Source organism: Pieris brassicae, chromosome Z, assembly GCF_905147105.1.
Source record: "Pieris brassicae chromosome Z, ilPieBrab1.1, whole genome shotgun sequence".
NCBI classification, from domain to species: Eukaryota; Metazoa; Arthropoda; class Insecta; order Lepidoptera; family Pieridae; genus Pieris; species Pieris brassicae.
Window position 1 is genome coordinate 7,602,650 of NC_059680.1, and position 15,029 is coordinate 7,617,678.

General features: G+C 32.0%; 1 protein-coding gene and 1 long non-coding RNA gene across 3 annotated transcripts; both read left to right on the top strand.

The window, feature by feature from the left end:
* The first annotated feature begins 714 nt into the window (after window positions 1-714).
* On the top strand, window positions 715-3,087 carry LOC123718750. The gene is made up of 3 exons (XR_006755067.1): window positions 715-927; window positions 1,780-1,927; window positions 2,946-3,087. It is a non-coding gene; the product is annotated as an uncharacterized LOC123718750 (long non-coding RNA).
* Window positions 3,088-9,249: 6,162 nt separating this feature from the next.
* LOC123718481 (alpha-tocopherol transfer protein-like) lies at window positions 9,250-15,029 on the top strand. 2 transcript variants are annotated; one of them, XM_045675025.1, is made up of 7 exons: window positions 9,250-9,306; window positions 11,547-11,754; window positions 12,207-12,366; window positions 12,714-12,775; window positions 13,231-13,424; window positions 13,705-13,909; window positions 14,281-15,029. In XM_045675025.1, the coding sequence occupies exons 2-7, from the start codon at window positions 11,571-11,573 to the stop codon at window positions 14,487-14,489; spliced, it is 1,014 nt and encodes a 337-aa protein (XP_045530981.1). In that variant the 5' UTR covers window positions 9,250-9,306; window positions 11,547-11,570; the 3' UTR covers window positions 14,490-15,029. The 2 variants fall into 2 exon arrangements, with proteins under 2 accessions (XP_045530981.1, XP_045530980.1); XM_045675024.1 differs by having other exon boundaries at window positions 11,558-11,754.

Below are 15,029 nucleotides of genomic sequence, written 5' to 3' on the forward strand. Positions count from 1 at the left end.
ATTGGGTTCGATAAATCATATAAAAAATTTGATTGTAATTTTATATTTATTTATTATAAAATACTGATATTGTCTGATTATTCGTGCCTATATGAATAAAATATTTTTTAAATAACTTACTATTTGTAATCTATTTATAAAACTGCCACCTACCGGACCAATATGCAACTACCAAAATACCGACTCAGATGACTTATCTTACTTATATTATTGGTACAGGTTGGTTAAATTGTATTAATGTTTAAATATTTAACGAATCATACTTTTAAACAGTATATGTATTATATATCTAATCTAATAATGACGTTGAAATAGTTATTAAATAGATATAGCAATATTTTTTTAAACGCCATCTAGTAAAGAAGGATCGACCTACAATTAAAGTACAAAGAAATAGTTTACATCAACTCGGAACGTTTTAGTCTACGGTGTGTGTTTTAAGTAAAATAGATGGTATCATTTTAACTTGTTCCGAAAATAAGAACGTAATTTTAATTCAAAGAACTTAAGTAATTAAACATTTTAATACAAAATATTTACATTTATATCTCTAATTTTAGAAGAAGCTATTTGTCCTGAATAATTGCATTTAATGAGGTTTCATATTTTTAATAAAAAAGACTTCATAAAACACACGATTAAACAAGAAATACTTAACTGTAGCACTTGATTTTAAATATTAATGGAACCTTTTTGTGTCTATTTTTCTTAATAATTTTTAATGACTTATGTGTCAAAATTAACCACTAAAAGATTGACTGTACAGGATTTATACCTTTGCAATAATTTTAAAATGGGACTTAAATAGTTTCAAAATAAACAGAAAGCCCAAGTATGTGGCATACATAAATTAAATATTAATTTAAATACTAGTGCAGCGAACACAAAATAACAACATCCCTAAGGCGCAGATACGACATTAAGTTGGTAAATAAGAATTGTAGTTCCTTTAAATTGAATTAGAAATCATTTCCCGTGCAAGCTAAACCTTTACAAGTCGAAATAATATACTAATGCCTTAGTACTCTCTCATCTGGCACATGGCCATCGCATTCTGACAGATGGCAGAATAATCTTTAATTTGGGTTTAAGTCCGGCGTAATATGTTAACATAATAAAAAAATGACATTAGGTCAAACTTGGTAACGTGATTATATATATATATAAAATGAAAGAAGATAAAAATATATATTTGGTCTCTCTAATTCTACTCTAAATTCTTGGGCGTGAATACCGCGTTAAACGAGCTCCACATTTTAAACTCAAATCATCTACTTCTGAAACCCGTCATGGGATGGCTTGATCGTCTTTTACTGCTTTTACTACTTTTACTGCTCGTGGTTGGTGGTGGTCAGTCGACCTAACCACGAGCAGTGCGTAGAATCAAATGGTTAATGTAATGATAACATAAACGTTTGTATTGAAAATTAAAATAAAAAAAGGACGAATTAAAATACGCTTGACATACCGTTTTGCTCGAACGATCAGGGTAAGATTCGCAGTCGAGTGTTTTACTCACGTCAAACATTTCGATTTTGTTGAACTAATTGGCTGATGTATGGTCGGGTCGACGTTTAGCTCCAAATACGCGGAAGTTCATACAAAATTCTTGTTGATTGTTTGTGTTAAGAGACAGAAAGTGAGACTATCATATTGTAGAAAATGCTTCTTCTTCTTGTAAATACTTGATAAGTCTTTCGATTCCTGCCAAAGTTGGCAATATAAAGTAATATTTTCCTAGAAGCGAAAATACTCAACAAGTAAATTTATTTCGTTCAGGTGACAAGATGGATTCCAGTTCGATAAAGAATATTTTCTGCTCCAAATTTGAATTGTCAGAAGTCGTGTTCTTCTGCGTAGCTTTTACATTTATGCTCATCATACTTTCCCAGGCCAGCAGGATGTTATCCTCCGACTTTATACGCCTGTGAGTAATTCTAATAATGTAAACCTTTTATTGATTTTATTTCAATTAAGGAGAACAAACTGTTTTTTATAATTCTTGTTGGAATATGTGCTGTGACTCTAGAGACAGTGTACCAATACCATTATTAATAATGTTTAAAATCTGTTTAGTAGTTATAGTGATTACATAGTATACATACCTTTACATATAAACAATAAATAAGGACTACTCAAATATAGAGTATTTACTATATATTTTTAAATACTTTATAAATTGATATTGTGGTTAAAATATTTTAGCAGGCCCAATGGCAGAAATTTCTAAATTTTATCTGAGACCGTTATACTCATAGTATAAAAGATATATGGAGTTAAACTACTTTCCTAAAAATAATTAAATAGGCACAGATATATGTCTAGTCATGTATTCCTTGTGTGTCATATGATATCATACTAGGTTAAGTGCAAATAAGTGTTAAAGTTAAAAAATAACTCTAGTTTATCTAATAATAAGATTGTGCGGCATATATTTACAATGTATTTTAACTTAGTTACAGATTCCTCTAATTAACTAAACAATTATAGATTAACAATTTTGATAACTCGGTGTCTATTACCAGCGTTATATAATGTTACAATTCACAAATTGAGAAACTGTTCGCTACTGTAGCCATTTTTAATAACGTTTGGCAACGTGTTACGTAATCATGGTCTACTTATAACCGTCTAATAAGCATTGTTTGTCTTTTGGAGGCGGGCTTTAGCTGATACATTTTTTGCTACAAACATCTTAAAAGTAAATTCTATGTTTTCATGTTATATTTTTCTTTAATATGACGTTGCCAATTTGATAATTTAATATAAACTCTAATTCGTACACATGAAGTTAATTCAATGTAATATTTGTTTATCAACGCACCAAGTCATTGTTCAGAGGTATGGCATCCAAAATTAAAAGAGATGATCGCCAACCTTCGAGAGGAGATGGCACTATAAGAAGATATTTGTTCCTTTGCGCTAATTATCATACTTCGTTTCAGATGCTGATAATGCAAAAAAACCCTGGAAGCAGAGACCACATAATAATAATAATTTTGATGTGCTTTACACTTTTATTCATAGCATACAAAAGCTCATGTAGAAAATACTTTCATTTATATTAAAATTTAATTAACATTTTAATTTTATTTATATATATATATATTGGATAGCAGTGCTGGTCTTGTTAAGGCAAGTTCTCAACGATTCGTATTCTATGTAATAAACACTAACGGTAAAAGTAAAGTGAAGGAACAAACTAAAAAAAAAAAAATTTTCTTGTATATTAATATAATTCAACAATACAAAATTCTCTAAATTTATTTAAATATCATCTTTTTGATCATTTTTCTTCTGCTTCGCCTCGTAATTAGCTACTACTTATATATATATTAATTGTGAGTCAATTAACCATTGCCAGAGCTTTTACGTGTCTGTTTATACATATAATATGTATAAATATTTATATATTTATATTATTTCTTTGGATTTTATTTTATTTAATATTAGTTATAGTTGCGTGTTATTTTGAGTTTTTTTGTTTGTTATTATTATGCACTTTTTGTACTTTACCCTCTGTAGGTGTTTCTTTTTTTTAGGCTCCCATATTACGGTTGCCTGGATAAAATCGCTTGTTAGCGATAAGGCCGCCTGTTGCTAATACCTTATGTAACCTACTTACTTTTTGTTTGTATAATTATGTATATTATGGTAACAAAGTATAAAGAAATATATAAACCCTCAAATTCAGAATCAAGATAGCCTAAGTATGACTCCTGCATGTTCCAAACGTATTACATTTTTACATTCGATAGTCTGAAGATAACATTTATAAACGAAACTTATAAATTCCCGCTAAGTCTGGTTTATCTATAGCGATACTTTCATTATCATTGTACTACCCCTGACTGACACAAAACGTATTATGCAGCAATAGAGGGTACATAATAAGATGGAAATTCTTTAAAAAAAACCGCACAATTAGCCATATCAAACCCTTCTTCTCCTGCCACTTTATTGGTTGTCTGTTGGCTGTTAACTGCCGGATACCTTATCCGGCAATTCAGGTTGTACTAGTCTAAACCGTTCCTCGGCGGATCCGGTACACACCCGTACGTTCCTCAACCACGACTTCTTCTACCATCCCGTCTTGCCTTGAATTTTGCCTCATCATAATAAGCTGCAACAAGTCGTATCGATGATTACGCAAAACGTGTCGTAGATATGCTAATCTAATTTAAACATTTAAAAGCAACGAAATTATGTCATATTCTATGTAAATAACTCACAACGTAACATTTAAGAACTCTTCACATAGTAAACATCTAAAAATTTAATCTAAGTTAATACTCTGCTATATAGATTTTATCAGATTCCTTTAATAGAATCACTATTATAGAAACACTGTCATGACAAACAGGATCACCATTGGTGTACGGTTGTAAGTTTATTTTTAAAACAATTGCAATTGTTAGAAGTAGTAAGTTTTAAAAATCTTTGTTATCCACTGTACGATGACCGCTCGCCTTTTTAACCAACTTTAAAAAAGTAAGGTTATCGGCTTGACCCGGCTGTATACAGTATCTAAAAATTATCTAAAATATAACACTAACTTCACGAAAATGTAAGTACGTGCTCCTTTTTCACCGTGCCTCCCGCTGATAGAGGGCAAATCTATGCTTTTAATTTCTTTTATTATTATTAATTACTTAAGAAATCATGTGGAACATGGTGTAATGGTTGCAGCTCCTTACAAACATTGTGTAAAACGAAAAACTTGGCCATTAAAAAGAGTGCTGGAGAGCTTGTTGCCAGTTCTTCTCTTCTTTTCTACGCTCTTGATTTGAGAACTGGAAGTAAATGTAAAATTAGAAGCATTTAATATGCATTTCTATTATGACGTTCATAAGTGTACATTGTGTTACCTATATGAATAATTGATTTTGACTTGACATGAAGGGACCGTTTAAGTTTCATCAAAATCTGAATCTCAGTATTTTGTTCAGATTTCGCATACTGGAGGATACTTTTTTATTTTTTATTTATTTATAGTAAACAGATAAAAAATTTAAATATAGAAGTATAATTGAACTAGTAAAACCAAAAACTTACTTTTAGCGTCAGACGTAAGGTGTAGTAGGTGAAGGTCAACCGGTGGGGTCTCAACGCCGCACCGGTTTTAGGAGAAAATATTTCACAATAAGTTTTTAACACATCCGATCTCTATAAAACTAACCTAATACGTAAATAATAGATTTTTTAACATAAATAATAATTATATTAATCATTTATAATATATCGATATGTACCTTTCATTGTATTTTTTGACCAATTGTTAATTTAAAGTACATAATTCTAATTATTACTAAGGCTTGGGCTTATTAAAAACACGGATGTGTAATAAATAGATTAAGGGTGACTCTCTTGTCAAAATCAAATAGTATGGGAGTCAGACTAAGCAGTAAGTCCCTAAACCTTACTCTAAATATATGTCTATACCCACTAAGGTTTAATGTACAAGATTCCTCGAACGATTCTAAATCCTGAAATATTAAATATACCTTTAAGTCGAGAATAAGAAGAATATTAATATAACATCTGACAATCATTAAACTATTATATATTTTAAAGTATTCGGTAGTATGTGCCATCCGACATGTTGCGGGAACACGAGAAAACATCAAGAACAAAGTAATATGACAAGTTGGCCTTTCTCATGCAACCTTGGCCCAGTGTGCTTTTCTGCCGTGTCGTTGACTTGATATATTGCGTTGGCGGTAACTTGCAACATTTATGATAATAAGTTAATACCACTGTCAACAGTTTTTTTTTTATATTATGCCTATTGTAGTCGTACAAGATGAACAAGTCAAGAAATTTTTGCTCATTCTGGTCATATTGTAATTGTTCTTGTGTGGAGACGCACATAAAAATAAAACACTTGAAAGTTATTCATCGATGCACGTTGACTATGCGTTCTAGCCCAGATATGCGTTCTTAGTCCTAGATTTGATTGCCAGATACTCCAAGTATCTAAAGTACTACATGCTTATAATTTCAGATCATCAACGCAGTGTGCATAATTATATCCAAATTAGACTAATAACTTTTCGAATATTTTACGCAAGAGTCATTTCAATCTTTTTATATATAACATAACACGTCTCATTTTCTATAATTATTCGATTTTCTTACTAACTTTCGACATATTTCCATGCAAATTACAATCAGTTTAAGTAATTTCACATTATTAGGTCGTAGAACCTTTCTCCGTTGCAAAATGTCTGTTACACCAGATTTATTACTGAATCAATGTAACTTCTCTTGTTACTTACCATTATTAAATATCATGTTGACGGATCTGATTCATTTTTAATTAGAGGGGTTGAAGTATGTTGCTATTTCAATTTGTTATATGTTTATATTTGTTTTAAAATAAGTGTTGTGGCGAAGGGCATTGGCATGATATTTGGGCATCACTTGCTGTCTTGTGATTCTTTGTTAATATTTTGTACGTGCAGGAAGGGAGATGCGTCACATGCGCACTAGGACTAGTTTTATTAACTGGAAAGCTGGAGCCGTCATACTCAAATGTGACTGGGGCGGTGGCGTTGTGTGACGGGCCGCTTAATTCCCTCAGAAATGATTGAGTAAAACGATGGCGGGCTCTCACGTCATGCTTATTAACTGGTGCCGCTTCCGAAAACTGCACTGCGAGGTTTCCGTTCAGTTTTGTAATTTAATACAAATAAAGAGACTACCTACACCCTCTGTCTTCTTTGCCGATGATTGGGGATGTCTACCAATACAAATTTAGTGACGTGGCATAAGTGATACCTGTATCTTATATTCCATAATAAATATATTTTATTTATTTTATTATTTAAGAAGTTGTTGTGGAGTTCTTAGCTTTCTGCTCATTAAATTATTAGGAATGGGGTCAATATTATAAGTTAATTTCTTCGCCGACAAATGACAAAATACAAATGAGTATGTCAAGAGAACAGTCAAATTATATAAAGAAGCTACTTTAGGTTAAATTGAATCTTTGTTGGCTGCGTGTCGTTAGTCTTTTGGCCTTGACTATAGCTTGACACACTGCCGCGTAATCTGAATTTAGCACCAGTTTTAGTAGTAATTCGTATATTAGTATTATTTTTAGTATTAAGCTGATAATGGTACTTTCATTACGTTTTAAATTAAAATGATCTACGACGTTGCTAATAAACAAAGTTTACGTTCATGATAGAAACACGGCTAGTGGCTCCATTTGATGTATTCTATGGCCTGGTATTTTGTTGTTGTTGTATTTTAAGCTACCAATGCAAATACTTCAGTTGTCATATACAAATATAACAATATGATTTTTAAGACCAAAATGATAAAGCTTCCTTTTCGGTGTAACTATAAATTAATATAATTAATAAATTACATATTTCTTAGTAACTAACAAATATGTAATTTATATAATATTTAGATTAATAAACTTAAGAGTATTCATTGCCATCACTATGACACCAAGTACAGATGTATCAAAATGGAATTGGGAGTAGCTAGACCCAATTCTCAGAAGAAACTCAGGTTTTATTTTTATATAAATATATAGATTGTCGGTACTATATTGCGATGAATCGGTAACGATTCTTGGATTTATTGGAGCTTATTCGAGTGGCAGTGAGTTGAGCAGTATTAGCCTAGTGGCTTAGCTCTCTTTTTCTTCCAACTGGTCCATTCCATGTTAGGATCGTTTTGACACAACTTTTTTGAATGTCTGTTATTTGTAAGACAGAAGAATAGAACGCTCCATAGCCTATTTGGCATCCATATGACAGACATGAAACTATGCATGTGTTTATGACTGTTCTTTTTATGCAGAAGTTAAGGTCGGATTTCAGATTTTTGCTTTGAATACATTTTACAATACACAAATTGTTCAACAGCTTGAAGTAGTGTATGCACGAAGTAGTGTAGGTCATTACGACCCCACTATCTTCTAAGCACCTTCTTAATTTCATCGCATCGAACCAAAAATACTCTTTTAGCCAAAAAAAAATACTCAAATAATGATGAACTATTTCATTGCATAATGAAATAGAAATGAAATACTATTTTAATAGTAGTTATAGCTTTAGCAAAGCATTGTTAAAATTCGTGTATACAAATCTGTTCGACCTTATTGTAAGCCATTTGTTGGCTCCAGCAGTTTAATTTGTTGATTTAATACATCAACTGTTACGCACTACGATTATTTCCTACATATATTTTTAATAATTAAAAATTAAGATCTAGCGTGAAATAAGGCTTATGAGTAATTTAGGTCAACTTAATTGTTTAAAAGATATATGAAATAACTATTCTTATAAATTACTTATAGTATAAAGCTCAACTATTTTATACTTTCTTCAGGATAAATTTAGAAATCACGTTATCCATTGCCGGACACTTTTTAACGTTGCTACTAGCTGTAAGACACCTCTAAACTGTAATTGATTATAATTCTACTTTCGTTATAGTATAACAGCTGAATTTTATATATGCTATTATAATTATAGTATATTTTTCTTTTCTTGTCAGCGAAGAAAGATTTATAGATGGTTTATTCGGATGAGACACAAATTCAAATTACATTTATATACTCGAGATTTCCTAATGCAGAATTTATCTGATCCGTCTACCACATCATATTTAAATATATAATATAATAGGAATAAGTACTGTACACTGTACAATATATTTTTTAAATAATTCTTCGTAATGTTATTATTAAACTTTATAGCGTGCTCAGCATTATTCTTAATGATAGTGGCGACACTTTCTACATTATATAAAAAAGTATATTAATCTATAAAAAATGTAGTCATTTATAAGAAACTCATTTCGTCACGGGATCACGCCTAAGGTTTGAATTCCTATTTCTGAGCCTTCTTCGTGATACATTGATCGATTTTGAGTTGTCTGCATATAAGTGCGAGTGTCTTTTAGAAGTCAGAAAAATAATCCAGACAAAAATATACTAATTAATTAAATTGACGTAGTACAAAAACGCGCATCAGGTCAAATATAATGTATGTCAATGTAGTAATGAATGTGGGATACTGTTACGATAATAGGGTCATATTTATTATAGAGTCTTGCTCCACGATAAAGACCTATTACAGAATTGCCTTAATTTACGTGAGTTTTCTAAGCCACGAGTGGATGCTGAAATAGCCTGATAATCAAAAGGTAATGACTATGTAACCGCGAAGCTATACTAAGACAACATTAAAAAGCAAAACAGCGTTGTGCGTTGCACCAACGGTCAGTGTTACTCATAACCAGCTCGTGAACGGACGACTTTCCGGCAAGTTATTCTTCATACAAGTGAGTACATAAATAAATAGAACTTTAATATGCTTTGCGATGGAATTTGAACACGAGCAAGGCGATTTATGCGGGATAATTGTTATCCAGATTGGTTGATTTTTATTTTTATATTATTATAATACGTCTTATATTTAATTATTAAACTTTTTCAATATTTGTTTTAATATTACGTTTAACAGTTCACTTAAATTATATAGATAGTATTACAAACTTCCGCTCGGATTTGTATAATAACATATAGAGAATGCTTTATTTAGCGTAAAAAATTACAGAGATCTATTTGAATATAGATCAACTTAGTTTGAAGCTTCATAACTGAGAGCTATAGTCAGGAACCTCCTTTGACTCTCCAGCGGACCCACTTTCCTTGAGCTAAGTATGTTTCAAGTGGATAAAATACGATATAATAATAGTTAAATTCAAAGTAGAATCAAAAACAAATTATGTAACTACGAAAAATTATTTTATTGCACAATATGACTTGCTTAAGATCACGAGGCGGGAACTCTTACTCCATACAAAATGTGAGTAAATAATTTTGCAAGTTGTGACTTATGAAATTGTAGTGTGAGTGGTGATGGAATGAGCTTTCATAATAAGCATCTATTCATAGAATATAATTATCTAATTTTAGACCGCATTAGATTTTATCGTGATATTTTGTTAATATAAAACTTTTGATTCGTTAGAATCGTTTTTGATTTGTTAGAATAATAACAGAGATTGACGATATGTTAGCGTAGGGCCCTAATAATGTATTATATTAATAATAAAGTAACGGGTTAGTTTTTGACGACAAACATGACCTCAGCCCAGAGGTCGTAGGTTCGAACTACAGCTGTGAACCAGTTGAGTTTTTAATCTAGATGCGCATTTAACACCCGCTCGTATGGTGCGTATGGCTGGCTCGTATGGCTCGAAACTAACATGCCTGACCCAATGCCATCTTCTTGCCTAGCAAAAAAAAATACACATATAGATACCAAAATCTCAGGCCAAGACCAATGGTTGTAGTGCTATTCATTTTAGTTAGTTTTACAAAAAATATTAGTGGCTTATTTATCTATATTTATTTTATATACATTAGTACTTAAATAAACCGAAAGGTACACACAAACTGTATGCTGCTGAATGAATTTAAGTGTAAAAAAAAATCATTGGTCCTGTAACACTTAATTGACCACGTGCCACGGATTTCTACGATTATATGTTAACGTATCGGAGTATCTAATCATATTTTTAGATGTCCCGGCGAATTTTGTTCAGTAAAATTTTTAATTTGTTCTTTCCGAACCCGTTCTTTATAATGCTACGATTATGTTATAAAAAGTATATCTTACCGAACGAGGTTTTCATAGCCGAAACGGTAATTACATGCATGCCTGGGCGGGCTGGAGAAAATTATGATAAATTAGTCAGCGGCGGGATAGTGACGTGTCGATCGCGTGATTGGTAAATCAGTTGAGGAATGTGTCCCGAGCTGTGTTGCGCATCGGCGCAAACTTTCCCCCACTCCCTTGTTTAATGCTCAAGAAGTTTGCCGGTATCTGTACCGCAAGTAATATTATGGAGGGGCTTTGGACCCATTTAAAAAAGTTTATAACCTTATAATTTTAATATTACATGGATGATGTAATTATATGTCTCAGATCCCAGTGGATCCAGATCCAGTGGTTAGGTTATAGATAGCCAAATACTTGTATCTTCTTTTATTCATTGCACACGATGTTTTTATTAATTTCTACGAGGTCAGAGCATGTATTGCATGGTACATCATTGACGAGTGATGTAAATATGTAGAAAAATATTTGGAGCTGTTTTAAGGTGGAGTCGTGAAACGACGAATTTATCAAAATTTTTAATCATGCACATATTATTAATATTGTTCATTCATACTAATGAGCACTAACAAATAGTGGTAGAACATCGATTTAAACGCAACGTTAAAATATTTATTTAAATATATTTACTATTCATTCTATTAAATAGCAAAATCATTTTCTACATTAGTATACATATTTCATTCTAAGTTATAATTAGACATACTTAATTATTGTAATTGCCTCTCGGCCATTGGAAGTATAAATAGTATTCCTGACGAGTATATCTAAGACCACCTAAAACATTTATATTTTTTTAGTTTTGCACGTAATAAATTCTTATTGGATAAACTTGGTTTGATATTGATATTGGTCGCAGAAAAGTTGTCTACCAATACAAACAATCCAGGATTTTAGTAACCTTTCAGACAAAGAAACACAATGTCTCGTCGACTTACAAAGCGACATCTGACGCCAGCGGACGAATATCAATGTCCTTTGCCTGCGGAAACGCAAGCCATTGCTGAGGAGCAGCTGAGAGAAACAGAAAACGCCAGATCGCAAGCCCTTGAAGCCCTAAGAAACTGGTTGGAACAACATCCAAAATTTATGGCTATCAGAATGGGTACGTAAGTTAGACAGAATAGAGCTCTTGTATAACTTTTATAGGTTATTAGGTTGTTATTGGTAAAACGGACAGCTGTAATAACTTCCTTATTAAAATTTAATATGGTATTTAGTATTGTCTTTTGTTATCATAGCTTTTAAACATTGAAAGAAAACTTTTTAACCGAATTGAAGCTATGTATTATTATAAACTTATAATTATTTTACATAATTTTAAATTTTTCCGACGTTTCGCGTGCTTTACAGCTGTAATACATAGCTTCAATCAGGTTAAAAAAAATTGTATTGCATTGTCATTCCTTTTAAATAATAGAGCACAGTTGGTGGCATTATGAAAATTGTACAATTAATTTTATAAAATTCCTGTAACATAGTATAAATAAGTCGTCAATCAATTATAATTTGAAACCAACAGTGGGATCGACACTACATTAACATATCTGGTTCCAGATTCAAATTTCCTGCTACGTTTTCTGCGCACAAAGAAGTTTAGCGTGCCCATGGTTCAGGAGGCTATCGAGCGTTACATACTATTGCGACAGTCGTGGGGTATCGCATTCAATCAACTAGATTACAAACTACCTGTTATGATGGAACTTATCGACCTTGGGTAAGATTTAAATGTTCAGTAACTTTAAGTATAATGGAAATAGTTTTTGATTTGTTTCAATATATCTTTAAATTTTATAACCTTTTATTATAATTTTAAAGTAAACGCGCGTTAACTTCCTAATTTAATCCTACACTTAATACTTACGACAGTGTAAACAAACAAATACGAATGTGAAGTAGTACCAAGGTCCCGAAACACGATTTTAATAAAAGTTGGTTTAGTACAGCATTCTTTTGATGTACTGAGAATACAATCTCAATCAGAGCTTAATGAGTTTGTTTACTTGATAGATAGCTGGCCAAGCATGGACCACTGTACTTTATACTAAAACGTTTACATTACAGGTACATTTTTGTCAGCCCCTTCAAAGATAAGCTTGGACGACGTGTCGTAATTTATAGACCAGGTAATAATAGTTTACTTGATAAAATCAACAGTACTTACAAAATAATATTATTATATGATTTGTCCTCCGAAACGAGAACCTTTCACCGCTCCCAGTCCTGTGCCAGTTGCCGACTTTCAGCTGAGACACTCTCGATCTCACTTTGGGCTTTATAACCAATAGTTTCCTTTTTTATATTAACTAAACAGGACAAATTATCACAATATACCAATATTTAAAATGAATGAAACCATTGACCGTTTCTGGGCATTACACGCGACACATATGTTACTAATAATTGACTACATACGCGTTTTAGCCTAACAGATTCGACCCAGCTTGTGTAGCTATTAATATTTATTCTATATCCATAATTAACTTGCTCATAATGTTAAGAGAACCATCGTCAAAACTGGCAGATTCAAACCTAAAATCAAATATCAGAAATTAAAAAAAAATATTTCTCTATGTTTCAGGAGTATTCGATCCCTATAAATACACAAATCAAGATATGTGTAGAGTGATGGGAATTTGTTATGAGACCCTCATGGAAGACGAGGAATGCCAGGTCAGGGGTGTAGTTCACTACGCTGACGGAGCTGGAGTCAGTTTTCCACATCTTACTCTCTTCACTCCGAAAGAGGCTGTACGGATAGTAAAAAATGGAGAGGTAACTAGATATCATATTTCATTCAAATTAATTACGTCCTTTAAAAAATGGCTAAAGATCTTTTTTAGTTATGTTATGATAATTGTGAACTGTTAAAATGTAGCTATGATTAATTTTTAATACAATAATGAAAATATATAAATTTTCTAGTATTGTATCGCGCCACCAATATTTTTTCTCTTCGTGTAGTTTTTAAGTAGACTAAATTATTCACCAGACCTAGAAATTAGTATGACGTTCTTTCCATCGAGCGGTCAAATTAACATATTAAATTTTATAGAAAACTATACCGATGCGGCACAAAGAAATTTACGGCGTCAATGTACACCCGACCATAAAGTTTGCTCTTGACTTTGGAATGGCTTTAATATCAGAGAAAATACGAAAGCGTGTGAAACTGTACACTGCTGTTAAGGATGTTGAAATTGATAAGAGTCTCCTACCGTCGGAGTACGGTGGTACTATGCCGATGAAGGAAATGATTGGTGAGTATTTTTGGTCAATAGATAATTTATAAAGATTAGTCTGGATGTGACTTTAGGGTAAGAATCAGATTCGAGACTTAATGCTAAGTATGACTCCCGTCCTCCTCCCGTAAGTATGGAGTTCGAATTGGAGTTGTCATACTTAGAACTTAGTCGCATCTCTGATTCTGACCCTTAACATATCTAAGATGCGAAATAAATAGGAATAGTTTAATACTTACAAATGTTTATAAAAAAAAAATTGTTAAATACTACTATACTACTATTAGTTAACTACTTTACAAATAGTACCAAATACCCCAAACTAAATTCACCCTAAACAAAATAGCCTAATACACTTAACCAAAACAATATATAAAATATCGTTTCAGAGTTATGGAAAGTAGAGCTAGCCAGTAAGAGAGACATTCTACTTCTAAACGACAAAATGGCCGTACGTCTAGAAATGTACAGCGAAGCGGCACGAGAGGGCGCCATATCCGCTCTACGCGCGGGTGCGAACAGTTGCGCTGGCGCTGATGCTGTCGGAGACGCTATGCGAGGCCTAACAGGAAACTTTAGAAAACTTGAAGTCGACTAAATTAATTACATAATAAATCTTCGAATGTTAAGACTATATAAGTCAGTAATGCAGTAGCGTTTTAAGGACTCTAAATATAGGGCCGTATTACTATTAGTGTCCAAAACATGACAAGATAACTCGTCCGTGCGTTGTAAAATACATCTTAAGGTGTAACGATAAGGTCGCCATTTCACTAATGGAATATCAAATCAGCTCGGAGCTATCGGTAGGTTTATATATTTCTCTACTTGGTTTGAATAGATGCTATATTAGTATGTAACATTAGTTATATGATCACCATTATTATTGTTGTTTGCGCTGAGAGAAATCTTATGTAACAAATCTTTCGGAAACTGTCCAATACATACCTCTCAAAGCTAGGTTAACCATAATATTGGGGGCAATGGTTCGAAACCTAATATTCCATTATTCTTTTAACTGAACCACTAAACATATGTTCTACGATATATATGTAAAATAATAAGACTAATAATTTTAAGTTTGTATTAAATAAAAGTCGTTATAGTTATTTTGTTATTTATTGAAAACTCATTACTT